The sequence below is a fragment of the Fistularia commersonii genome, chromosome 4 (genome assembly GCF_037954325.1).
Source record: "Fistularia commersonii isolate RoL2024-O1a breed Wild chromosome 4, RoL_Fcom_v1.0, whole genome shotgun sequence".
In the NCBI taxonomy this organism is placed as follows: Eukaryota; Metazoa; Chordata; class Actinopteri; order Syngnathiformes; family Fistulariidae; genus Fistularia; species Fistularia commersonii.
This window is the reverse complement of record NC_141287.1, coordinates 15996340-16023543: the sequence shown is the minus strand read 5'-3', so window position 1 is coordinate 16023543 and position 27204 is coordinate 15996340. Positions and strand designations below refer to the sequence as shown.

At 42.3% G+C, this 27204-nt stretch overlaps 1 protein-coding gene across 4 annotated transcripts; it reads right to left on the bottom strand.

Annotated features, from left to right (window-relative positions):
- Positions 1–394: 394 nt before the first annotated feature.
- LOC147234891 (LIM and senescent cell antigen-like-containing domain protein 1) lies at positions 395–26653 on the bottom strand. Of its 4 annotated transcripts, none has more exons than XM_086145568.1 (10): positions 26511–26653; positions 7931–8090; positions 6714–6780; positions 6500–6620; positions 6151–6300; positions 5391–5541; positions 4018–4110; positions 3473–3521; positions 3265–3340; positions 395–1784 (listed from the first exon to the last, which is right to left on the bottom strand). In XM_086145568.1, exons 1-10 carry the CDS (start codon positions 26537–26539, stop codon positions 1670–1672), a joined length of 1011 nt encoding a protein of 336 aa, XP_086001694.1. In that variant the 5' UTR covers positions 26540–26653; the 3' UTR covers positions 395–1669. The 4 variants fall into 4 exon arrangements, with proteins under 4 accessions (XP_086001694.1, XP_086001693.1, XP_086001691.1 ...); XM_086145567.1 differs by lacking the exon at positions 26511–26653 and adding an exon at positions 17863–18107; XM_086145565.1 differs by lacking the exon at positions 26511–26653 and adding an exon at positions 12185–12727.
- Positions 26654–27204: the final 551 nt, after the last annotated feature.

Genomic DNA, 27204 nt, shown 5'->3' with positions numbered 1-27204 from the left:
GTCACCTAAGCCATTCAGCTGCCTCCATCTAACCCTCTCTCTCCTCCCACTCTCACTAACTTTCTGTTCTCCCCTCCGTCCACAAACCTCCTCTCTGGTCTTCCTCTCGTCTCCTGCCTGGAAGCTCCAACCTCAGCATCCTTCTACCCAGATCTTCAGCATCCCTCCTCTGTCCATGCCCAAACCATCTCAGCCTGTGCTGTCCTTCTAATGGACTCGTTCCTCCTCATTTTTAAATCAATATACAAAAAGTGATGCCTGATCATATTTGCATCTACATTGTGTCATCACATGCATTGAGATTTTATGCTATATATCCTGAAATAAATAAACAAAAACTTGGGATCAGTCTACTCCTGCTGATCCTGCTTAGAAAAGCATCAACACTGATGGGTTTTGTCAAACAGTTTTATTTAGGTGATGACAGAATCATAATTAAAATTATTCACTGTTTGAGTCAAAAAAAAACAAACATGCACTTTGGTGTGGTTAAATGAATACAGGATTTTGACAAGCACTGGAAAGACATAAAAGCTGCATACAACAATTTCAGCCAGACGACTTTGACGTACAACACGTACAATCGCATGACGTGGGGGAACATTATGGCGTCGGCCAAGGAGTCTAGAGGGATACCGCAGGTCCGCCAAACAACACAATGTCTATGTATTTGATATTCCAACGTAAAGACGTCTGGTGCTAAAACGTTGCTCAAGTGGAACGAAATGGAATTTCCGATCCTACCGTTGGCTTTCTTTCCTAATAGGGTCTGAGCCCTCAGGAAATTGGTATACCGCCTTAAGAGGATCACTTTCCCTGGATTACATACTGTGCAGACACATGTTCTCACATCTGACATCCGGTCTCTGCACATGCCTTCAATCCATCAAGCTGTAACACGCAGCTTTCACCCTGAAGCCTACGCCGCGTCACGTCTGAGGGTCGAGTGTTTCATTTTATTGCTGAAAATACAACCAAAAAAAAAAAAAAAAGGAGCATGAATGTAAAACGTATTTCAGGACCTTTGGGGGGAATTTATGACCCAGCACGCCTGATTTTAATCAAATTGTTTCCTTTTAAACACTGGCTTGTGCAGATAAGTGCTCCACAAGCAAACGTGATGCATGGCAATCCAGTTGAGGCCCTCACTGAATCATTAATATAAAAATTTGAACAAAAGCTGCTGATGTGACTTAGAGCTGATACAAATATAAATTGCTTAATATTAATATAAAGGCACAAAAAATACAGAGGATAAAATGTTTGTGGAAATACTGAAACTTAAGATGTTCAAGAAACATTCAACACAACCCTTTTTCCCAAATTTTGGGAAGTTTTGGCTACACTTGAGTATCAGGAACAGATAAACAGTTGAAATGACCAACAGAAGTCTGATGATGAGACATCGGTCTCAAACAGTGCATTCTGAGGACATGTCAGATCCTACTCACATTTGTTTCAGTTAAATAATAAGGCAAACGTGAACAAATTGTAAATACAACGTAACTGAAATTTGAAACCGAATTTTCGAATCACTTTTCAGGCAACGAAGCTTCGCAAAAGTTTCTGAGAGGATGAAATGCAGGAAGTTTTTGATATGAAAAGCGAAATACTTTGTATGCGATGCATTTTGGAGGTAACGCTCCTGTCTCGCTGTTCCGGAGCTGGTTCACTTTCGTGCGACGGTCTCAGACAGCTTCTTCAGTCTCTTTTTCAGCTCCAGAGGGAATTTTTCATAGCACTTCTTACACACTGGCTTCATATCAAACTCCACAAACTTGTTCCTGTGACGGAGATGAAATCAATGATCAGATTAGATTGAACTTTAATTGTCTCAACACATATACAAGTACAGGGCATGAAAAGCCATTTAGCATCTAACTGCAAGTGTAAATGAGCAGCAGGTGCAGATATACTACATAAATTGATAACAATATGTATATTATGTCAGCAATTTACAGGTGATTTACAGATAGGGTACATAAACACATACGGATGGACATTTATATTAAATGGAGTAGACTACAGACAGGAACTTTGGACATCATTTACAAGTACAAATGTACATATGTGATAACAATAATTTACACTATTATTCCCTTGTGGGGAAATTCATTCTCTGCAATTAACCCATCATGGATGAACCATAAGCAGTGGGCTGCCGTCTCTCAGAACCAAGTGAGCAGTTGGGAGTTTGATGTCTTGCTCAAACACACTAGGAGGAGCTGGGAATCGAACCAGGAATGTTGGGTCGAATGCTCTATCTCCTGCGCCATACCGCCCCTCACTGTGTGTATACACATAAATCTATATATATTTATATATAGATATATGTATATCTACACACACAGACACACACACACACACACACACACACATATATATATACACACACACACACACACACACACATACATACATACATACATATATATATAAACATACACACCCATATATAATGTATAATTCAATATATATGTTGTAGCAATGAATTAGGTTGTCGAAGTCCGATTTAAGCTGAATTAGTTATTTCTCTGCATCTTATTTTCTATGATGATATGACAATATGTAGCTACAGGGGTAATGCAGATGAACAAAATATTCAGATTACTATTTCTAACAAATTATCAAGTTACCTGGGATTGTTAGTTTGGAAAATTAGAAAAAATACATTTCAATATCTATCTATATGTATGTTGTGGCCATAACACAATTTATGTTTGAGTTTTCCTGTGTTTTAACCTTCATAGCCCTTGAAATCACATTTGTCAGTCACATTCTGACGCATCGGTACAGTTAGCTTCACGCACGCTTTTCAGTTGTTTTCTCCTTCAAAAGGCATTTATTATTCTGAATGTGTCCCTCCCACCCCGGCTGCCCCCTGACGGCATTCCCTCCCAAAGCAAAGAACATAATCACTGGCAAGAGCGGGACACGTGTCTGGCCCTCTGAAACCCTGGCACTCAGGCAGGCCGGAGAGCTGTCGGAAGTGATTAAGGCTTTAACATTCGTGTCCAGACAGACCAGGACAGGAGAAAAAAAATATGCTATCCCTTCAACATGTGACTGATCTAATTTTCCTGTTTGCGTGGCAGAAGTTTCTGGAGTACCAGCTTACCATAGACTTAGAAGGAGTGGGGGGGGGGTTCATGTTTTGAAACACTTCCAGTGTGGGGAGGAGGAAAGAGCAGTTTGAAGGGTAAAGAGGGAACAGTGAAGTGGAGAAAGGATTTCTACAGGCCTGTAGTGGGATGTGTGACTTACTTGAGGGTGAGCTTGGTGTTGCAGGTTGAGCATGCAAAACAGTTGACACACCAAGCCTTGTTGAGTGCTGACACCACTGAAAACATAAAGAAGGAACACCGTTACGATTCAGTCACTGGAGAACAACAGGACTTACTTTACATTTTTGAAGGACACGCTTTCAAACTTTGGTGACTGTATTTTTTATTACAAAACAACGTGAGCTTACCATCTCCTTCAATAACACGGTTGCAGTGGTAGCATACGTCTCCAAACAGCTGGGAAGAACAATTGAAAGGAAACGAGAGTGATCGATCACGTAGGGACGCATTTTTTGGGAGATGCAAAAATACAGCTTTACACACTGGATTCAAATCTCATGCAAATGCACTTTTAAAGATTTACAGTTTTGTACATTATTTATCCTGCGCGTATTGTCGACAGTGGATATCCTGCCCTCCCTGTGTATTGAACTCTGGTTTGATTCTACACTGCATTTTGTTACCCTGTAATTACACGCGTGTAATAACAGTATGGTCTAGTCTAATCTAACCTACAGAAAATGCACATATCCATCTGGGTTTCAGTTGGCTATGTGTTTCCAAATTTCAAACTTCAAGACATATTGTCTTCAAGCACCGGAAGTGCCGCTTGCAATTCCAGCTCTGGCAAGATGTCAGAAGTTGTATGCTTGCTAGAATGCGGAGGAAATGTGGTTGCTTCAATTTTCGCATGCGTTCATATGCTCAACACAAATATTCCATGGAGCGTTACCTGGTTGTAGTGAGTTTCGCAGTAGGCCAGGCCCTTGCGTTCATAGTGACGGTGTCCCAGGAAGGGTTTCTCACACTTAGCACACACAAAATGCTGCAGACAAACCAATAGCCGAGCACACGTGGTTAGGAATCAGTCATTTGGTCACATTTCAGACTCAGCCACAGGCAGCGACAGAGTCTGGTTTAAGCAGGTGTTAAAACTTTGCACGTCCATTACCAGTCCAGCCTGGCTGTCCTGTTGTGGTGTCAAAACCGAACACAAAGAGTGCAGCGTTCTCCAAGGGGAAATACATTTATAAGACATTAAAAAAACTCGAATTGCACCCCGTTCTGCTGTCAACAAATTAACAATCTGGACTTAATCCTGTTCTGCAAAGACCAGAGGACTTTTGCAAGTTCAGAAATTGACTGCTGCTTCCGATGGAGGCAGGTCGATATCTTCATAACGTGAAGAGTGACATTTTTTAATGATAATCCGTGACACACTCAGAGAAAGGAGGAACGCCTTCATGAATTTAGGAAGATGTGTATTGCTTATCTTGTGAAAAACAAAATTTGGGGGCATTCTCATGAGACCTTACGGTAGTGGTGAGTGGACAGATGCTGCTGGATTCGCTTCTAAATTAGTGGGACACTTTTCTGCAGGCCGGGCATGTAGACGCAGGGCGGTACACGGCGGGAGGCCGGTCAGTAATTCTCTCACCATGTCAAAGTGTCTCTCACAATACACGTGACCTCCTCGCTCATAAAACGGGTGGCCTTGAAATGGCCGCACACATACATTGCATACGTGATGCTGCACGTGAACGAGGGATGAGAGAGAAACAGTCGGCGTCATACCACAGAGAGGCCTGTTGCAGATAACAGAGCTCATACAGAGAGGGCACACACAGGAAAGACATGTTTCTCATGGACAAATATAGAAATAGGGGATGGAGGATGAAAAAAGAAAGACATTGGTTCAGGAAGAAGTCGGTTGATCAGCTATGGGGGTGGAGCGGGATAAAAAAAGACTAAGGCTACGTCTTCCATTAATGTTACATTCAAATGTTATTTAAGGTATTTTAGAACAATGTAGTTTGCATTTTTTTTTCCAGTATTTTGCTTGAAAATTCGTCATGGAGGATTCCTGCGTCGACTTTGGCTCCCTGGCACTCGATTACAATACGACATTTCCGAAAGAGAGCTGCTGTCAAAGTCACATGACGGATTCTTTTTTTTTTTTTTGAAACCTACAGCCTGAAAGCAGGCAATGATCCGCCCAAAGTATTCTCATTTCCTCCTTATTGAATGTTATCGTGAATTCAATGATGAAATTAAAGCAGGACTTTATTGAGGTGTTTGGAAGAGTGTTCCAGTTTAACCTCTGACCTCCACATGCCACTGTTTGCCCATGGCATTGACCACACGGCCCTCAATAGGTCTCCTGCAGGCCCCGCAGATGGGGACACCCATCTTGTCGTGGCAGGGAAGGCAGTACAGCTCCCCTTTCAGCTCCCGGGCATCAGCGGTCAGCTCCTTCCTGCAGAATGAGATGAACGATCAGACTTCCAGGATGTGCCACAATGGCCATGGTGCAGATTCAATAATGGAGTAGTTTTAAGTAACAAATAAATGTAAATAAACGTATGAACACAAATTCTGATAGACTGAGGAGAAACTGAAGCATTCAAAATGTGGATGCAAAATGTCTGCTAGGTGACTCAGCTCCTTCTAGCCCAAGGAAAATTAGTTAAACTCATGAAATCTTCATTGAAACCCGTATCGGCGCGGTTTATGAAGTTGTTCTTCACAGCGTTGCCATCACAGTTTGTCCACGAGATGGCGCTGACAACTCATTAGTCTGACCCTCAAAGTAACGCAAGTTCTTTAGATGCGTTTGTTGTACTGTTTTGCAGGATTTTTTCATTTTTTTTAAACCAGAAGAACATAATGTTGAAAAAACAAACATTTTATATGTTCTATCTATCTTAAAACAGAGTGATTCTGAGGCCAGTGTGAGAAACCTCCAGCATTGAGCGCAGAGCCTAAGCTTGCGACTTCCTGCAGCTTTCCTACTTCTGCCTACTTCCTACTTCCTCGCCCTGCCTGGGACTGGCCCGGCTGGCCCGGCCTGTGTGTGGATGTTTACCCGCAGTTGTTACAGTTGAAGTGGTCGGGGTGATAGGGGTCATTCTTAAACAGCAGAGGCTTTTCTTCGATGATGGCGTGACACTTCTGACAGATGTATTTGCCCAGGCCCCGTGCCTTCTCCCGGTTGTGGCATGGCCGGCAGAGGTGCCTGACGGCGGACAGAGACACAGGAGACAGTCCAAGTGAAATTGGACCATGTGTTTTGATCGAAAACATAGGGCGCGGTGTCCCCATCAGGAGTAAGTTGAAGGGTTTCATGAACCGGAGATGAAATTCCAGCACTTGAAAACTGTAATCGCAGCACACAAACAGAATTTACTGCGGAGATCATCGAAGTCAAAACTCACCTTCCAGCATTCTTGACAAATCCAACATCGGCGAGCACAGCCTGGCAGATATCGCAGCAGAAGCACTCCGGGTGCCAGCTGTTGTTCATGGCCTTGATGACACGGCCGATGATGAACTCTCCTGGGAGAGGACATCGTTGCCGTCATAAACTCATTCATGTCAAAAAAGTTCTATCAATATGCATGTTCCCAACGCTTTGAACGTTAAACTCACCACACTGGTGGCAGCAGGGAGCGAAGAGCATCTGGAAGTCATGTTCACAGTACTTCCTTCCTTCGAACTAGGAAAAGATGTTGGGGTTGTTTTACAAAGATGTGCCCAAACAACTTCCTATATACACAAACTCTGTTTTTTATGTCTACAAGGTATCTTCATGACCAAGCTAGATGTAATATTCTGTTGAATGACCTTTATTTTTTCTAATTTCAAACACTTCAAATGTGTCTTCAACAAAAAATTGCAAGTCATTGTTTAAGACCTGAAAGAGGGATGACTCAGCGTTTGGAGAAACCATGGACTGACATCCTGAAAGATGAATGACCACAACAAGTTCTAAATGTATTGATATGTGTGACACAAAATGCAGACGTAGAGTTAAACCTGGAAGGGGATGAGCAGATCACGATGATCAGTTCAACAGATTGGTGAAGCAAGAGAGAAGATGTGGCTGACAGACACGTCACGCCGAGGTACAGAGGTTGGACATCTAATCTCAGCTTAGCCTCAGATATAGCATTGAGAGCCCAGACATTTGAAGGGAGCTTTTTTTTTTGGTGCACCATGGAACTAAAATTCAGGTGAATTTGCACTCAGTTGCTCGGAATTTTACAAATAAAGGTTGAATTGAGCTAATTTTCACAAAACCTGAACGAGCCATTAAAAACGTACCAGCTGTAGAAGCGGACAACCGCTGGCAAAAGGCTGCAACACTGCCATTTCAGGTTTTACCACTTTATTCAAACCAAGATGAGAACACTGTCATTCTTGAAACATTTCTGTGTGTCAGCAAGATAATATTTCTCAACACATTGAATGAGGGTCTGTATTTGTTGAATGGTACTTATCTAAAGCAAGTGGAATAAATAGCAATGACTCAAATGTTAACGTCATCGCTTCTGACATCCATATTGATCTGCGGGACTGACGCCTGGCCTCTGACTAATGGAGGAGGATCAGGTGGAGCCACACATCAGGTTCTTGTAAGGCACCTGACCTTGTGCTCAGGCTGCTTACCGGAATCAGATAATTCAATACCACACACCTTTGTTTATTTATGTCGGCGGTAGAACATCAAAAATACATCTTCCAAATCAATTAAACCACAATACGATCCTAGATTATCCCCAAGAGGACAGATTTACTGAGTGCTGATGAGATATATTCATATATATATATATGATTTATATATGAAATCAGGAAAAAAGTGTTACCTCGTAGAAGAGTCCCTCGGGGAACTGCTGGAAACACTGGGCGCAGACGAAGCACTGCTCATGGTAAAGCTCACCGTTGCTATTCACTATTTTCTCTGCCGGGGCGAAGCCACTCTTGCAGCGCTCACACATGGCATTGGCCAGTGCATTGGCCATGTTGCTGGGAAAGAGAAAATCATAACAAGGGTGAGCGAGCGCTTGCATATTCAAAACAATAAAGCAGTCTAAATGAATATGGAGGTTTGGCTGTTTATGCAACTCTTTCCATGTTTTTGCAATAAAATGCAGTGAATCTTCCTGTCACCGCTGGCCTGCTGCCAGGTAACATTGGTCAATGATTGTGAGCTTCATGTGTGTGCGGTGTTTGCACATAATTGACGATTGATTATTCAGTTCTAAAGTGACAAGAAGGTGAAGGAAGTATTATTTGATAACCTGGGTCCCCAATGCACTACCAGCACTTTTAGGGTGTCCACAAATGCATTGATACACTTTTGTGATGAGTCACATCCTTGTTATATCTCTGGAGAAATCATTGGATTATCATTATTATTATTATTATTAATATTATGTATTTTTTTTCCAGCTTACTGAGTGGTTGTAGACAGGTTGCGGATTTGTGCAATATGATAGATCTGTACACTGTGTATTATGTTAATGCTTTTAGACACCTTAATTTCCTTTGGGATCAATAGAGTATCTCTACTCAACCATACAAGAATCTCACAAAAGTAGACACAATAAAAAAAAAGTCCTGGGCAGCGACAGATGCCAACATCTTTAATGGCCCTTTCTTTTACCCTGCTTTCAAGCTTCTTGAAAATTGGCCGGGTATTGTTAATCCAGCTTGCAGATAACGTGAGGAAGGGCAGAGTAAACATGACGATAACCGCTTTGGAAGTCAAAATAAGGTCCTTTGAACATCCCTGTCCATTCATGGACTCCCTTTCATAACTAGAGGACAGTCCAAACCAGGTGTTGACCAAACACTTTACAGAAATGTAAAATTGTGCTTGTTTGGTGGTGGTTTTTGTTTTTTTGAAGCACACACACACACAAACACTCACTCTCTCACACACACACACACACACACACACACACACTGACACACTTGTCCCGTGTTTACTTTGGATTGACTTATCGGGTGTGGAGAGTGATGACATGGAAAACGTCTAGAAGTTGTGTTTTTGGTGAGGAGTCAGTATCTACAGTATTTATCAGTTCAGAGGTATAAGTCTGTCTTTGTTTCAAAGTAATCACGTCGGCCAATATTCTACAACAACATGCCAAAAACACACCCCTGTTCCACAAGCTGAAGAAACATTTGTCATGACATGTGGTTTGATAAAGATCTCAATAAAGCCGTGTCGGGTTCAAATCTTTTGTTAATCCATCTCTGCAAAAAAAAAGAGCAATGCATTAAAAAATTCTCAAACGCATAAAAGAATTCTCATCACAATAATGTGATGAAGAAAACTTGCGTCATGCGTTCACGAAGGAGTTTTTCACTTTGCGCAATTCATCCTGTTTTTTTCTATCATCTTGAGGGAAATCTCACAAAAAAATCTAAAAAAAAAAAAAAAAAAAAAAAAGGGGGAGGATCAATCTTGATTAGTGGTATGTATCAAGGGAAAAAAAGGCTGCAAGATTAACCAGTCTAACAAGAGAGTGATAAATCCTGAGATACTTTAGGGAAAATGTTGCTCGGTGCTGCGAGAGAAGAAAGTTCAACGTGTTATCCAAACATCATCTGTTCGGACTGACCCGACTATAACCAGTGGAGAATATTAAAAGGTCTGATTTACTGTACACCTTCAATTATTAGCTGCTGAACTGTTTTCTTCAACCCCATGACAGGTAAATCCCAAAAGACTTCACCCGCATTGCATATAAAGTGGCCCTAAGGAACGGATCCAGAGCAAACACACATGGCACCAAAACACAAAATACAACATATGAACACTAAGATCTATAAACATGCCGTGCTTTACAACTAATTTGAAGTGGGGGTTGGAGAGAGCATGTTTAATTTAAGACAACAATGCACAGAAAGATTTGGAGACGGTGCTGGCATTTCTGCTTTGTTGATAAAGGTCAGAATACTGCGGTGTATCTAGGCAACACACACACACATACAAACTCAGACAGAGAGAGGGACAATGTAGGAGTTTTACGGAGTGATGCCATTTGTTGCATTTACTTTTTTAAATCACCCTGGAAATTAACGAGAATTCCCCAAACTCCCAGACACACTGCTCATCCCCCGTCATTTTTCAGCCCCTCCTTTGGAACAATGCATCTCCGTGTCCCACCTTCGTGCCCAATCGGAATGCGCCCCTCGCCGGACCGATCCTTACGAATGTGTCGAATTCATATTGTTGATTTTAGCTGGTCTGATCTGATATGAGCCTCATTGACAGCCCTGCCCCGGCCACCGATGGGAGGAAATGATACATCCCTTTGGCATTTCCACCCTCTAATCTACTGTTAGCAGCGTTTGGAACAAGCTTTTAAACAGTCTCGAAACCCAATAAAAACAGGTTTTCGGTCAGTTTCACTCGAGCCGCCGGCCACGTCTTCGAGTCCTCACAGCTCCTCAACCGACTCTTCCCCTCGAGGGTGGATGCAGACAGAAGTGGAGACATAGCAATTAGTCTGGAGTAACAAGGACATGATCCCTTATCAGTTTCCCACCAGCTGGCTGTTCGCCGCAGTAAGCCTGAAGTCATGCAGCCAGACTGGCTGCCACGTCCTGCCACCGAGGCGGCAGGGATGGGGTTTGTTTTCGTCTCTAGGTGTGTTTTTACACTGCCCTATCCAACTCTTCCGACTCGCTGCGGTGTCTGGCAGCAGCAGTCGTCCGGCATGGTGGGAACGCGTGCATGCCCTTTTATACGTTTTACATGAAATACACCTCATAAATTGTTTAAAATGTACCATCAGACATACTCAAGTCGAAATTACTTTTTCGGGGAGGGTGTGGTCATTGCATTATAATTTGCAAAACTAATACGAAACTTTACATTGTTGTTTGCAGTTTTGATGAAACTGATACACTGTGAGGCCTTAAACATACATCGTATTAGGTTTTCCAGTGTGGAACTGAATGGGTCTGATGGGTCATGACCCAAACCTTTACCAATATTATTCCATGAGAAATACTTGCAAAAACAAGTCTTTGGCTTCTTTTAAAAGTCATGTGACTCTCTTTCCATCCCATCACCCGTCAATTGTGTGGGTCTGTGACCTTCAATGGAGATGACTGCCGGCAAAGAAGCCCCACCCCAGTGGTGTCTTCTCACATTTTGATTTACTTCTAAATTCCCTGAGATCCTCTCAAAGCTTTGTGTGTGACTGTCATTGCTAACCTCCCCTAATTGTGATTTTTTTTAGCTTTTATTGAAATTCTCAAGAGTGACGTTCAGACATCGAGAATATTCCAAAGTATTGCTGTTCAAAGTCAGTAGGAGTCTCGTGAGAGAACAGAGAGTCATGAGAGAGGTGGCTTGATAGCTTGTACTCCAACATCTCTCACACTGAATCCCTGAGTTACCCAGCTTTAATTCAGCCATTCTACATACAGGTCGTCCAATTGAATGATGAGACCAGACCCGGTCAGATATGTGGCATGTATATTTAGCTTTCCTGGCCCTGGTGTGGACATATTTGGAATACCAGTTGGCATATTCTACTTTGCATAACAACTCCCCCCCTTGGCACAAAAATAGTCCTTCCTCTGTGCTCCCTGCTGTGGAGCTTGGCGCGTCGCCTGCACACACAGCACACCTAAGGCGGCTTGAGCAAATCAAACTGTCCGGAAAGCTCGGCTCATCTCGAATATGAGGAATCTTCCCGCGCCGCAGACTTTCGAGAGTACACGCCAAAACTGCCAGTTTATAAACAGACGGAGTGCCTGATCATGCATCGCCTGGGATTAACTCCGGCTGTTCATGTGAGGATGTGGAAAATCACCCACAAATCGATGCTTCTGTTATACTTCCCTGTTTTCTTTAAAGATGCTGACAGTGGAGGGCGTGTTCTCAGTTATCACAGTTCTTGAAACTTAAATTCCTATATTTACATTTGGGCTTCCACTCCCAGTTTTACAGGCTGCTGGATGAAAAAAAATTGTAACACAACTTTTGTGAATACTTTTGTGGGGATCCTCTATGAATCAACTACATTTGCAAAACTGCCATCTGTAGGGTCAAAATGTTTGTAAAGTTTTTTCCCTGTACGACACTGTGTACTTACAAGCGGGCATAAAAATCACAGAACTCCTTAAAGACTTTGACATCGCTTTTTCTCCTCTGGGACTTGGACACCGGAACCTCGGCCTCTCCCCCGCTGCCCATCTGAAGCCTCTGGTGGTGGCCGTTCATCTCCCCGTGAGGAAATTCATCCAGAGCCTCCCCATCCTCAGGTATTGAGGGTGGCACAGCGTGACCATTCATCTTCGCAGCCCTTTAGAAAACCTCTAAACTGACCGCCTGTCGTCGTGTGAGAGAAGTAATCAAAAGCCAAAAAAAAATAGACAGAAGTCAATCTAAGTTTCCAGGGTTGAGCTTTAGAATCCAGTTGACAGAAAGGTCTGTAATCCACTCAGCAAGAAGGAAAGCGAAATGCTGAACAAACCGAGCCGAATGTACTCCCTCCCCCTCTCACTCACTCACTCACACACACACATCCTCACTCGGATGCACTCTCTCTTTCTCTCATTCCCACATTCACTTTTCTCCCCCCCCCCTCCCTCTATCTCACACCAGCATTCAGAGTCTCAAGGTCTGTCACACTCGCTGTCTATTCTTGGCCAGGTTGCTGAAAATAAAGAGCTTCCCTGAACGCCTGGGTCACCGGGCCATCTCTTACACACACGTATAAACATATACACACACACGTTTTCTGTTTTGTTTTGTTTATCAAACTTTATTCATCACCCTCATTCAAGCAACACTTGAATGATGTAAACAGATTGGTGTGTATTTGTGTGAAACAGCTGGCATCCTTAGCGCCGTGGCAGACATAACATGCCTCACACACTGCTAATGGCGCGTTGCGCAAAGACATCATATCACGTAGCCAAGTGAAAAAACCTTCAGGAGACAAATGTAACAGCATCATCTTCCACTTCAGTCATAATAAGTGGCGTGTCTGAAGTAAAAGATAATGACATTGGGATTTGACACATAAAAATAGAGAAGTTTAAAAAAAAACACGTGTCATATTTGACTCTCATACCCCCAGATTGGATTATAAACAGCTCCTCCAACTAAACAATCGCGCGTTAATTGACAAAATATACACCGCTAAACTTCATAGTTATAGTGATTGTTCTCAGTTTGAACTCCATTCATCTTAAACCTTTCAGCTTGTATCTAATCAACACGTAGCACACAGTCAACAACAGCATCAGTCTCCATCCTGACACACACTTCAATGATAAGCATGTCAGGGAGCCCACTATGACCACCCCATGTTCATCAAGAAGAATATGGGATCCCACAGTGTGTCCGTAAAGGTGTGTGTGTCAGCAGCAACATGTCCTACATGACTCCATCATTCTACAAATAGACACCCCGGAGCCTCAACTCCAAACTAGGTGCTGGCAGCTGCCGTGTGTGTGTGTGTGTGTGTATGTGTGTGTGTATGTGTGTGTGTGCGTGCGTGTGTGTGTGTGTGTACACCCCAATCTCACCCTTAAAACACTTTTAAAAAATAAAAAGGCCGCAGATGGAATCAACCATTTGGTTTGTTTCCTATCAGAACCGGCGCCGACAGCAGTGTTGTAATGTTCTGAGACTGAACCCTAAATATGGAGCTAAACCCTCTCCATCAAGAGGATTGTGGAAGTTGAGTGATGTAATTCACCAAGTATTTCATCAGGCACAATCTGAACTTGTCAAAGCCTTTCCAAAACACAACAATAACTGTGGAAATTTCACCTGCCCTCTGTCTGGGCTGGATCTAATCTCTCGGGCACGAGCGGTGGCGAATGACCGGGGTACAATGAGAACAGGGTGGGAGCTCAGCAGGAAACACACACAACCCTTCCTCCTGATTACGGCCCTGCTGTAAGGTAACCCTGTCCAGAAGAGAAGACAATCCACCCATGCATCCGTCAAAGCTCCTCTCTTCTTGCATGCGTGAAAAAATTGCATTTGAATAAAAACAGCGCAGTGGACACTTTCCCTAAGAAAACCATCCTCTCAGTCACATTCCGAAAGAATCGGTGTTCATGATATTTGAGTTTTCTTATCTAAGTTAATAGTGTTGAAAAACTGTTCAAATTGCTATGAATTTTCCCAGTGCACACTCTCACACCATAGTGACAATAATCATTTCAATATTCAGTATAATAGGGTGCTCTCAATCCAAAGATATGAGTAAAGGTTTGAGGGGTTCCCTCCTTTCACAGATGCTTTTCCCAAACATCTCTTCCAGGTGCCTATGCAGGTTTCTTCTCTGAAACAAACGATGAGGATAAATACTAGGTAGTTATTAATAAGTATACTAATTAGTATTTAAATACTTGGTAGTATCTAGAAATTGTACCATCGTACAAAATGTCTATCTGCGTGCTGTGGTACAACTGGATAGTAGTGGACTGCTGCAAACATACAAAGTCAATGCATACTGGCACAGCAACAGCAAAGATCTTCAAAACAATTCTCATATATTTTACACAAATCAATTCCACAGAGAATGTATGCAAATGGGCACAACATCGCATTGTTTCTTAAATCAATGAGGCTAGACATGAACATATATTTGCATGTCTACAAGACCGTATCTTGTCTATCTGTTTGGAAAAAAATAAAGCGCTATATGTAAAAAAATTGATAAATTAGAGACTATGAATATGGAGGCTGACTACACAATTTGTCCCCACTTTCAGTTGGTTTTGTCTTCTGATGCTGAAGTTTAAGATTAGCAGCCTAAAGCGATAAGGACTGGACTTTGTGAGGCCCGATACGAAACAGAGGAGAAAGATAGACAAGGAAAAGTGTCTGAAAACAGGAAAAATGAAAAATGAAGATCTGAAAAAGGGGTGAAATGAAAAGTGGTTGAAAAAGATCTGCATCGTCTATAAACCAAACAAGATTCCTCATTCTCAAAGGCCACTTCAGCAAATATGACCTCACACACTCTTGGTCTGGATCCACATAAGTGTATCCCTTGGACGCTCCAGACAAATTCATGCTTTTCATTAACAGCTTTGCTTCAGTGCTGTGCGTGGGAAGACGAAACCCATCAGCCGCTGTGTAAAATGATAGACCCCAAACTCTAAACATCAAATTGTTTTGCAACTAGACTTTAAACAAGGATGCGACTGATTGTTCTACTATTCTATCTAATCACATAATTTTGCTTTTTCTTGTCTTATTGTAGCAGCCTTTTGCATTCAGAGCAGAGCACATAACGAGCAGACTCGAGCCAAAGTCATGAATTACACACCCAGCTAACAGCTAACAGTGTCAACAGCAGCCATGGCAACAAAATGTGAGGGTTACTAGGGCAAAACCGTTTAAAAGTGGAAAGAGCGGACTGTCCACACACGCACGCACGCACGCACGCACGCACGCACGCACACACACACAGTAACAAGTCTGTGTAAATATAAATAGTGAACCACTATTCCTTTCTCCCTTCTCTTCTCTCAACTAGGTCCAGTTACACCATGCCATGCAAGCTAGTAGAGAACAACTACGGCCTGGTCAACAAACATTCAAGGGTCAACGTGTCTATTATCCAAGAGGATAAGCTAGGATGGACTCAGAAGTCCTCATAAGCTGACATTAATCAACCATACCACTTTTATGGTTTGAAAGAAACATGTCACATATCATGTTTTAAGGACTATTGAGCGCACCTGAATATAAGCCGCATATATGTGTACAAATATAGGCTGCACTTGTCTATAAGCCACAGGTCTCCACGTTCTAACATGAGATATTTACACAAAATTTTTTTTTTTTACTTTAAATTAAATACATACCGGTAACATCCACAAATATGTACTGGAAAAGCTTTATTCTGAACAGTGCCTGTAACAGCCAATGAAAAAGATGAATAATAAATAACACAAGGAAAAGTCCATCCATTTTCCCTCCCCGCTTTGTCCTACTCCAGCTGATCATTATCTTGGTCTTCCTCCTGCGCACTAAAACCATTAAATTGTCTTCTTTGGTGTCGAAACTGAACGGCGTCAGAATTTAACAGTAATTTCTTTGGTCCGATGTGACGAGGCTCAATGTTTTGGCGCCATGAAGTTTGTTAGCCCAAAAAAATCCATAAATTAGCCGCATCATTGTTTAAGCTGCAGTGTTCACAGCGTGTGAAAAAAGTAGCGGCTAATAGTCCGGAAATCATGGTATTGGCTGGTCTTTTTTTTAAACGGATCTGATTTTGGATTGGATATCCTGTGATTTGGCCCAAGATCTCACAGTGATGATCTCTAGAGAGTGTGTGCTCACAAAGAATGACTGGACATCGGTGAACTGATGATGCAGGATGGTTGAAGATCTGCTAAATATAAGGGTTTTCATTTTATTTGGGTACAGACACGTCGCAATATTTTGTATTGCTTTAAACCTTAACATTATTTTGATGGTGGTCCGAAAATTCACTTCAGTCGGGAAATACCATGTCAACCGCTGTGTCCACCTCAATGGACGTACAAAGAAGAAGCATGAAGGACGACACAGACAAAGCAATTCTTTCGAAGTGTTTCCTTCCCACTTCCTCTCTGCCTTGGTGGTAAGATCACTCGACTCATCTCATCAAGTTTCACGACCGTCAACTCTCAGATTAACAGATAAAAATACCTCAGTGTCCTGTTTTTTTGCCCCATTAGACTGCCAGAATGCTTATTTTAACATGTTGATGGGCTGGTCTATCAGAAGTGGAAAACGCAGAGCGTTAAAGTAATCCCACTTCTTTCCTTCTTTGGATTTTTGGGAATGAAAGAGGAATACAAAGAATGACAGTTTGACTGGGGACACCTGTGAAGACGAGAGCTCCCTCCTTCCTGACATTCTTCGCATGACTACATTCCTGCAAACACGCAGCGCTGGGTGCGGTGGAGGTCGGCAGAGGAACATCTAAAGCTGACTAATGTCAATGTATTGTGAAACCGCTATTGCAAGAGCCTACACGAGCTTTGCACGTCCCAATAAACTGGAAGGAATGAATCCATCATCGTGGTAGTAAATAAATACCCCGTCGGGTGTGACCCCTATTCATCTCCTCAAAGGTATCACACACAGATGAGAGCTTCTCCGTCAAAGGCTGTGCTCGTGGTTTGGATTTTGTCGCAACCGTAACAAATGTACTCTGATTAGTTGTAACGTTTCTGTGAGCGCTGGTGAGCAACAGCTGACGATAACCAAGATAACCCTCCAGTGTCAACAAAGCGGAGCAAAACTCAAGACTCCCCGTAAGGAGGCATGTTCAGAGCCTCACCTACGACTGTAAAAACACAAAAAGAAAAAACACAAAAAGAAAGGGCTGAGGGAACAGGGGAAACATGCAGGCTTACATGTTAAGGGGGAAAATACCTTGATAAAGAATCTGTTATTGATAGCAACAAATTGAACCTTTAAACAGTAGGGAAATGTGGGCATGCAAAGGTCATTGGAAGCATTTGGACACAGAGAGGCCGAAATAAAAAATCTGCAATGCTGAAGCAGGTCTGACTGTCTGACATGCACTGATGACTGTCAGGTTTCCTGAGCTCCTCGCAGATTTCCCAGTCCCTTTTGAGTAGTTGCTTATGACTCTGTGATGCGAATTAGCCGGGTTAAAAAGTTCTGTATGCTTTCAAAGTAAAACAAAGAAAAATGCATGTTGTCAAGGATAAACAGCGTTGATTGATTACGCTCCACTCACTTTATGCACATTTCTGACAATGAGGGGGCTGAAGGTGGACTCACCTGAACCTGTCCCCAACTGCACTTCCATAGCTGTCCGGTCTCTCCTGTCTCCGTCTATACAAGTCTGAGTTTGACAACTCCTTCAGCCTCAGGGAGTTCATCTCCCTTGTATCTCTCACCCTCTCCTTTCCTTCCTTCCTTCCTTCCTTCCTTCTCCGGCTCTGCTGTGAATGCTCACGGTCTGCAGAAGCCGATATACTCCGGAGAAAGCGCGTGCATTCGGGACTTATTCATACATGATCATCAAGCCTAGTCCTACTGCCTCTAACACACATCTAGGAGGAAGGGCAGGGGCGTGGCTCCAGCACACACACCTATGAACTACGTCTTTGTCCCCTTCCCCCTCCCTCGGCAGGTGGACCAGGAATGCCTCGGAGAGAAAGGGCAAGACATGGGAGAACGGGCTGAAAGGAATGGCCCTCTCTGGTCTCAGCCTCTGCAGTATTTACTCGCCTCCTACTCTCACTGGTTAATTATTTCGAGTACAGAGGCCTCATTCAAGCCGGTGCACAACTGCACTGAAAGACACAGCGTTCATTGCACCTTTTATCCAGTCAGAATCTCTGAATGATGGATGATGGCTCAGGACTCATCCGCTATAGAAACTATACATGAGAAAATATTCAAACTCTTCTTGACCAGAAGCCTGGAATGCTTTTTTAAGGGGATACCTTGAGATTGCCTGAAGCTAGCAAGATGTTATGACAAAGCTGTAGCGGTGCATATTTAACTGTGCTTACTATCTCACTGAGAAGGACCAATATTTGAATTTAATAAAGAATGCTATCCTAAAACACAGATTGAAACCACAGGTTGGTCCGGTTTCAAACCATGACATGGAAACAGCCATTTCTGTGTCTCGTCTTTTGCGATGAAGAGATGATGAGGGTGTCAGACAATGATGATTTACCACAACAACAGTGATTTGTTTTGAAAATGACCAGAAGAAAGTATGCTTTTGGATGACTGCACTTGGCAACGGAATCTCGTGTCACCTTTTCTTCATTGGTTCGACCCTGACAATGCGATGGAATGACTCGGGCTGAGAACTGTGACATTATTTTCAAGCTGTCACAACAGGCCATTGAAAAAAAAAACAAACAGAAAATGAAAGCTGTGAATAATTCATTGCAATCCTCAGCTATGTGGGAACAACGGATTCTCTCCACACAGACAAGCAACAAATGAAAATTTCCATACACCCAACGACAGCAGCCGCACGTGCACAGAATTGAAAAGCAAGGGCTGAGATGCCACAGGTTCGGGGAAGGGATTGGTCAGAAGAAGTGGAGCCAAACAACCAGAGTCAACAAGCAGTTGAAACAGAGACTGATGCAAACACAGCTCCGACTGCAGCACTGTAACAAACGGCGATGCAAATGAAATCCAAGCAACCGCCGGCGAAGGGGGTCGAGAGCACAAATCATATTCTGCCTCAAAGATCCGAAAAAAGACCAAGGCCGTGTGCCTTACTTGAGTTGAAACTTCTGTTTTGGTTTTTTCCATTAGTCACCTCCTAGCATGGAGACTATAACAAGCGCTATGTGTGCTGGAAAAACATCTTAATCTTAAACCTACATGTTTTGGCTTACGGCACTTGTCAGATGACACACGCTACAAGCCCGACTTGTACTGATGGATGAACAGCTTGAACAAGTCATATCTCTCCTGTGCAGACAAGGAGATGCCCTGTGAACACTGTGAGCCACACAGATTCACCTCCAGCTGCTTGCCTTGACCTGCTCGGCATTCCACATGGCTCTGACACACGCGCACGCACGCACACACGCACACACACATACACACATACACACACACACACACACACACACACACACACAGAATGTGAATGTTGAACATCAATATTGGCTTCTTGGGGAAGTTGCAAGGAGACACTGTCAACACTGTTTCCATCACAACATGGATTCTACGCGGGAGGAAAGGACAAAGTCCGAGGAAAATCCTGCCACTCTGCAGACAGCCTGGCAACACAAGGAGCCTGACAAAACTGAGTCATTTAGAAACGACTGTAGATGCAAATTCAAGGGTTGGACAGAAACTTTGTTTAATGAGAACAATCCGAAAGACCCTGACTGCAACATCGTAAATACCGCCCAGTAGATGTGCTTTTGGTAGTTGGGAATCATATAATTGTACTGTATTTAGAGCTCTACAAGTGCTCACAGTACAATACAGGACTGTCTCAGAAAATTAGAATATTGTGATAAAGTTCTTTCTCTTTTGTAATGCAATTAAAAAAACAAAAAATACTTTTTCATGATATTCTAATATTTTGAGATAGGATTTTTGAGTTTACTTAAGATGTAAGCCATAATCAGAATACTAAAATAATAAAAGGCTTGCAATATTTCAGTTGATTTGTAATGAATTCAAAATGTATGACATTTTTGTTTTTGTAATTGCATAACAGAAGATAAAGAATTTTATCACAATATTCTAATTTTCTGAGACAGTCCTGTATATAAGTCACATGATTTACTTCTGTAGGTTTAGGCTTTTTTGTTTGTTCGATACTTTCTAAAACATGACATGAAATAACATCACTTTGCTATCAAATCCATTGTATTTTCAAAAGTCAATAAACCCTAAATATATCAAAGTTCTTTGCTGACACTGTTGGAAAAACCAAATCTTATCTGCTAAATGTGACTCGTGAATGTTACCCATGTAACGAGTAAGTGGGCGACTCCAGGCAGTAAGGTCACAGCGCAGGCAGTCAGAGTGCCGGATTAAAATTGCATGGAAAAGTTTTCAGATTCAAAGTATTTAGTGTCATATGTAGAGTGTGGAAATGTGTTTTCCCTGTTCAATGAAATTCTAACTTTGATGTCCGCAGTGCATCTGGATATGCATTGACAGTAACTAGGCAGTGAAAACATTGTTAAAAATATGAACAGTGTGGGCAGTGCATGTGAAAACTAAGTGCAGCTTGGTGTGCAAGTCACAAAATGCAGGAGCAAGGATGAGTGTGATTTAAATGGCAACAGTTGCAAGTGCAGTGCTTCATTCAAAGTGCAGAAAAACACGGATACGTTTCAGCAGTTTAGATACATATACATATCTACATATCACACTCCTGTACGTTCCAGGAGGTACTCAACTGAAAGAACTTATATTTTATTGTAAATATTAACACTTATCATCATCACCTCTTTCTCTCTCTCTCTCACACACACACACACACACGATTTCCTCTAGCGCCACTTCGATTTTGCTGCATGACTACACTGCCACCGTGTGGCCTACCGTGGTACTTCAGCTATTTAGTTGAGGATTCATAGTTTTTAAACAATTGCTGTAAACCTTCAAACGCATGTTGAATTCTGATCGCCTGACTGTGAAAATACTTTCTGTCGGTCCAAACTGTCAAAAAGGGCTGCACGTTGCTGCACATCAGTGGCCAAACTTAATGTTTGCCATCGTTGACTCATATGAGGAACTGCAGAAAACATGCATAAACTGTGGGAACATAAGAGACACGGCGAAATGTTATTTTCAGTGACATCAAGCTGGGACATGATAAATGCAGTTTTTGGAAAAAAAATCATCAATGATATACAGAGGGGTATATACAAGGAGGATGTTAGACCTCTTAACATATTAATGTTAGTGTAAAACAGTAAAATAATGTAAAACAAGACATGAAGAAAGAAACACTGCACCGACGCTAGTGATATCAAGCTGACATCAAGCTGGGACATGATAAATGTAGTTTTTGCAAAAAAATTAAAAATAATATAAGAGGGGTATATACAAGGGGGATGTTAGACCTCTTAACATATTCATGTTAGTGTAAAACAGTAAAATAATGTAAAACAAGACATGTAGAAAGAAACACTGCACCGACGCTAGTGATATTACACCTCCAGCAGTCATAAAACAAAAATATCTTACCAGTGCGTTGGGTCAAGCTGCAGTAAGGAGGATCATATTGGACTTGCTCAAGTTCTTTGGCTGTCACTGAAACGCCTCCTTCGGTCGTTATCTCACGGCCACATCACTTCCTATGAGCTGTGTGTGCGAGTTTGTGGGTGTGTGTGCTTGTGTGTGTGATGCTGTAAATGTTTTGTGTCAACTAGTGCTACTATTTTAGTGTGAGGGAAGTCTGTATGTAAAGGCGGTTCACAAACCCCACAATTGTATGGAGTTTGGTTGGAGGTGCAAAAGGGTGTGGCGATGGATATGAAACGGTGATCATGGGCTTACCTCATGTCATTTTTTCCTCTAAATACAAACGCACAAATCATACTGGCGGTTTGGTTGCATTTTGCATGAACCCACAACCGCGAGGGAGTTTTGTAACACAGCAGAAAAAGAAGAAATGACTTTCAACAGTAGGACAGTTACATCATTCTAAATGCTGGAACACAGAATGTACCCTCAGCCTCCAAAAGGACACATAGAAGAGTGGATCTTGATGTCACGGTAATGTCATGGTGTTCCTTTCTGAAAACAATAACCTCAACTTACTCCTCCTATTTTAAGTCATTCGCTTTCCTGCATCGATGCCACATGAAAAATGCAAAATATTAAAGTTGCGTGTTCTCTGGGTTGGTGTAATGCTGCAGGTGGACTCGCCCAAATCCACTCCTCATTCAGGCCTCCGTGACTTTTAACATAGTGTCTGGTGATTTTCTGATTCCCTTGGTTCCGTAAAACTGGCTGCCCGTTTTGGATCCGTGCATTATGATGATTTTTGCAAAGCTGTGGGAGAAGCAACGTGGAAAATTGTAACACACACTTGTTCTGCTCACTCTTGGCTGGTACGGGATGAACATTAAAAAAGTAGAGAGAGTAAAATAACAACGAAGGTTTATGAGAACAGAATACGCATTCAAGGCTTCATGACAAATTGTTCAACCTGCATATCGTATGAAAAAAAAAAGGTTTGCCCTAATCTGGGAGCTTATTGTCACCTTCTTAGAACAGATGCTGAGAATATTTTTTCGCTTAAATCAACCCCTTATTCAACACACAGCTCAGTTGTTTGTATTTTCTGAACAACTCGAAATCATGAGCGAGGTCATTATTTTAAGAAGGCGATGATCCTCCAGCGTACTCCCTATCCTTTCATTGCGCTCTTCCAAACAAGGGCAAGTCAATGCTGAGAGGCCGGGACGTTCTTCTAAGCCAGGCATCTCCAAAGTCCGGTCCGCGGGCCAAATGCGGCCTGTGTTCAAATTTACACTGGCCCGCAGACTCTTCAATAAATTCAATAATACACGGCCACCAGCACAGTATGAAACACAGTGTATGAAAAGCTATTTTATGTTTTGTGTGTGATGATCAAAACCACAGTTCTGAATATGCACTGATACTTTTCAATTCAGATATAATTTTTTTCTTTGGCTTTTCAATTCCCAATCACACCAGGTCCTGTAAACCTGACAAATTAAATATTAAAATCTAATATGGTTCTGCAGACATTTTTCTATTTCATATTTTTGATCAGTCTAAAATTGAAATAATGAAAAACACTGTATTTCTCCTTTTTGATAAGAAGTAATACAAGGATTCATATGGCCCTATATGTGTTGTACTTCTGAATAAGTTAGTGTTAGTGTTATTTGCTCTGGAAAGGAAAGGAATGAAAGATAGTCACAGCAAGACAGAACATATGTGTGTAAATGAGAGGAAACCAGGTGGAACGGTGAGGCTACAGGGAGTGGAGATCAAGAAGAGCGGAGGATTTCAAGTACTTAGGGTCAACAGTCTCGAGCAACAGAGTGTGGAAAAGAGGTGAAGAAATGGGTTCGAGCAGGTTGGAATGAGTGGAGAAAAGTGTCAGGGGTACTATGAGATAGAAGACTATCAGCCAGAATGAAAGGAAAGGAGTTGGAGACAGTGGTAAGACTAGCGATGCTGTATGCTCTAGAAACAGTGGCAATGACCAAAAGACAGGAGGCAGAGCTGGAGGTCGCAGAGATGAAGATGTTGAGGTTCTCTTTGGGAGTGACCAGGAGGGATCAGGAATGAGTCTATCAGAGGGATGGCACATGTTAGATGTTCTGGAGAGAAGGTCAGAGAAGCCAGAATGAGATGGTTAGGTCATGTACAGAGGAGGGATAGTAAATATAGGTTGACGGATGCTGGAATTGGAGGTCTAGAGGAAGGCCAAAGAGAAGATTTATGAATGTAGTGAGAGAGGAGGATACCGAGAATAGGGTAAGATGGAGAAGGTTGATTCAGTGTGGCGACCCCTGAAAAGAAGTGTTATTTTCCTGTTCACATATTCTAATATTTTTCAAATGAACCTAGATATGTTTTTTTTCTTTCCAGACTGACTTTTTCCTCATTTTATGTGCGATTCAAATATGAAAAAAGGGTTTGTGTTCTGTGTTAAAACATGAAAAGTATCAAAAGTCATTTGCAATAAAAAAAAAAAAAAAAGTCATGAAATAGTTCATTTGCATTTGATGTTAATGGTTCAAAGAATGTCAGGCTGAACAGTCACCCCTCACACATTTTCACCTCACCAAATATGGCCCACTTTGAAAAAAGTTTGGACGCCCCCGCTCTAAGCTCTAGTTATATCAACACAGCTTCAGATCAGATAGAAGCGCGATTGAGATGTGAAAGCGGGAGTCTTTGGCCTTTAAAAAGAAGCAGACACGCACGGAAGCCAGGTTCATGCCCGGCCAATGACAATGAGACAGCGGCAGCTACTCCAGCTGGGAGAAGTATCTTGTGAAGAGCAGTCCCCACAGAACAGACAGGCAGGAAGTGGTTTGGGGAAACAACATCCACTATCCAGTGCGTTTGGGAGGACATTCTTCAACAGGGAGGAGGTCAACCTGCTGAATATGGAGGACTGTACCATATTCCTCCTCTCTGACTGCTTTTGTAAACAACCTAACCCTTTTCACTCTTAACCTGTATAAAAAGAATTGAAAAAAGATGTTTGGCTCCAGAAGATGCCAGCGATCTTGAACATAAAAGTCACAAAATTGCTGGAATTGCTCGGAATGAACCTTTATTTTGCATTTATGAGGTCAATTTTGCAGAAAAGAACAGAGAATCAACCAGTCGTTGCACGTGGAAGCTATCCGGCTCCCTTTGTTTTGGGGCTGGAAATCCACAAACCCCTGTGCTCCATCCCCACCGCTGTGAAAATATTGAGCTTAGACAATCTAAGGGAGAAGGAGGCAGACGAAAACAGGAAAGGTTCTCGTACTGTCTCAACCAAACCAATGACGAGACTAAATTAGAGAGAATCACAAAATACTTAAAATGCTATAGGCTCTGGAGCGGTTACCTTGCTCTTTCTGGATAACGCAAAATAATATCATAGCAATGACCGTGAGCACACACAAACAGGCATGTTTACAAGTTTCCAAATGAATATGCATAGAATTTAGCATCTGAGTCTGAATGAAGCATTCTGTTTGGCTGAATTCCGCTGGGGAGCCCTCACCCGGGGCCGGGTGCTTTGCCAGCAGGCTTCCAACTGCACAATAAATCCACTCACCACCCGAAAAATAATGCAGCATGTGCAACGGTCACACTGCAGGATGCACAACATCAGGCAAGGCAGAGGATCTGAACACAATGTGCCAGGCAAGGAAACTCACAGGGTTATCATTTTTTATAAATCGCCTGAGAGAACAGGTGGTAATGCAGAGCGAAACAAAAGATTGATAGTTGATGATTTTGAATATGTACATCTGTGAAACACACTTTAAGGGCCTGATTGAATTTCCTGTATATTTTGTATCCTAATATACAGCACAAAATAAATCACAAGAGTTGTCCCCCCCCCCCCCAATATCATGAAGTTCTACGACAACTCACAAGAGCAACTCTGATTAAGATGATAGTCTCATCATTATTAGTTTTTCCTTCAAACTGTGTGCGATTTCTTCTGGAACCGAGAAGAATCTAAACATCTGCCCCATTCAGCCGCACTGGGAGATAACACACACAGCAGTTAGAGGGCCAAGTATTATCCTTTTTGTGACCGCAAATACAGAATAAATCACAAATAAAATAAGTAAAGATGACCAAAATAGAGCGGGTTATTGTTTGTTCTGCTGAATGGGGCGAACGGATGGGATGAAGAGGGTTTGAACGGAGGGGTTCTTACCAGGCAAGGAACATCTTCACAACACACCATCACACGGTGTCACATGATAGGACGGGAGATGATTCTTTTTTTTTATTTTTAACGTTTGGTGAGGTCATTGAGAATTGCTAATCTGTCTCTTTCTCTCCCTCACACACACACAGACTTTTCTTTTCCAGCATGACACAAACCAGAAGTTAAATCTCCAAGAGTAGTTTCCAGCATGCAGTTCATGTAGGAAACCACTAGAGGGCGCTGATGCGCGGCCAAAGTGACCAAGTTCAGATTTTTTTTTTGCTAGGCTATGTTCATGGAAACACCGTTGAAATGGTAACAAACAATTTCTGGAGATTTTTACCACCCCAGCCGAAATAGTAAAAAAATAAATTTAGAGTTTTGATCGAATGTTCAAACGTCTAAAAGACCGTGTCTCCTGACTGAGAGAACCGAGCAGAGCCCCATCGGGCTGCATTCTTTTTCCCCCTTCAAGCGAGAAACTGTCAACTTCCCAACTTTTTCCGTAAAACATTTCCCCCGACGAAACACTTGGAAAATTCCCACTCACCCATTTGTCATTTCGGTAACGCCGAGCATCTCTCCGACGCCTCCCGCTGCAGTTGGCCAGTTCGCAGCTTTGCAGTCGCCCAGATGTTGGACGGATGTATTGGTGTCCGCGCAGTGAGCAGTATGGCGCTGGGCCTCCACGATTCCGGTCAAGCGAGCGTTAATGCGACCGCACACTTCCGCTTTGCACTTTCATAATAAAAGCAGGACGCTTGAGGGGTAAGAACATTATAAAATAAGATTTAATTTTTTGCTTGTCGGTGAGTTAAACAGAACAAGTTTTTTGTTCTTCTGTTTCCTGCAACAAAGCAGAATACTATATCTTTTCAGTCTCAAATCACAAATTTAACAACATAATATCGAGATAAATTAAAAACTATTTTTTTCTGCTAGTTCATTATAGCAACAGTGCAGGGCAACGTGGTTTACATCTTATTACTGTGCAATAATCTACTTACGGCCTATACTGTCTATGCAAGCAGTCTAACATTCCGTTGTGAGTTGTATTGTCTCATGTTCCGGTTACTGTATTGCCTTCTGCCTGGTGTGAAAGGAGTGTTTAAAGCAGGAATCTCATTGAATCTCAAATCAAACCCAGTTGCTATAACAAGATTTTGACAATGACTCACCATGACCTGGATGACTGAGAACCTCCACAGACATCTCACTGCATTGTCAGAATCACCCCATTCTCA

Bases quoted from the DNA above. Each gene is read 5' to 3' on its own strand.
- LOC147234891 (XM_086145565.1), bottom strand. From the start codon at position 12,384: ATGAATGGTCACGCTGTGCCACCCTCAATACCTGAGGATGGGGAGGCT. The intron at 6,781-7,930 runs GTAACACTTTTT...ATCTTTTCCTAG, and splicing joins CCGAGGGACTCTTCTACGAG to TTCGAAGGAAGGAAGTACTG. The intron at 3,341-3,472 runs GTAAGCTCACGT...TTATGTTTTCAG, and splicing joins CCGTGTTATTGAAGGAGATG to TGGTGTCAGCACTCAACAAG.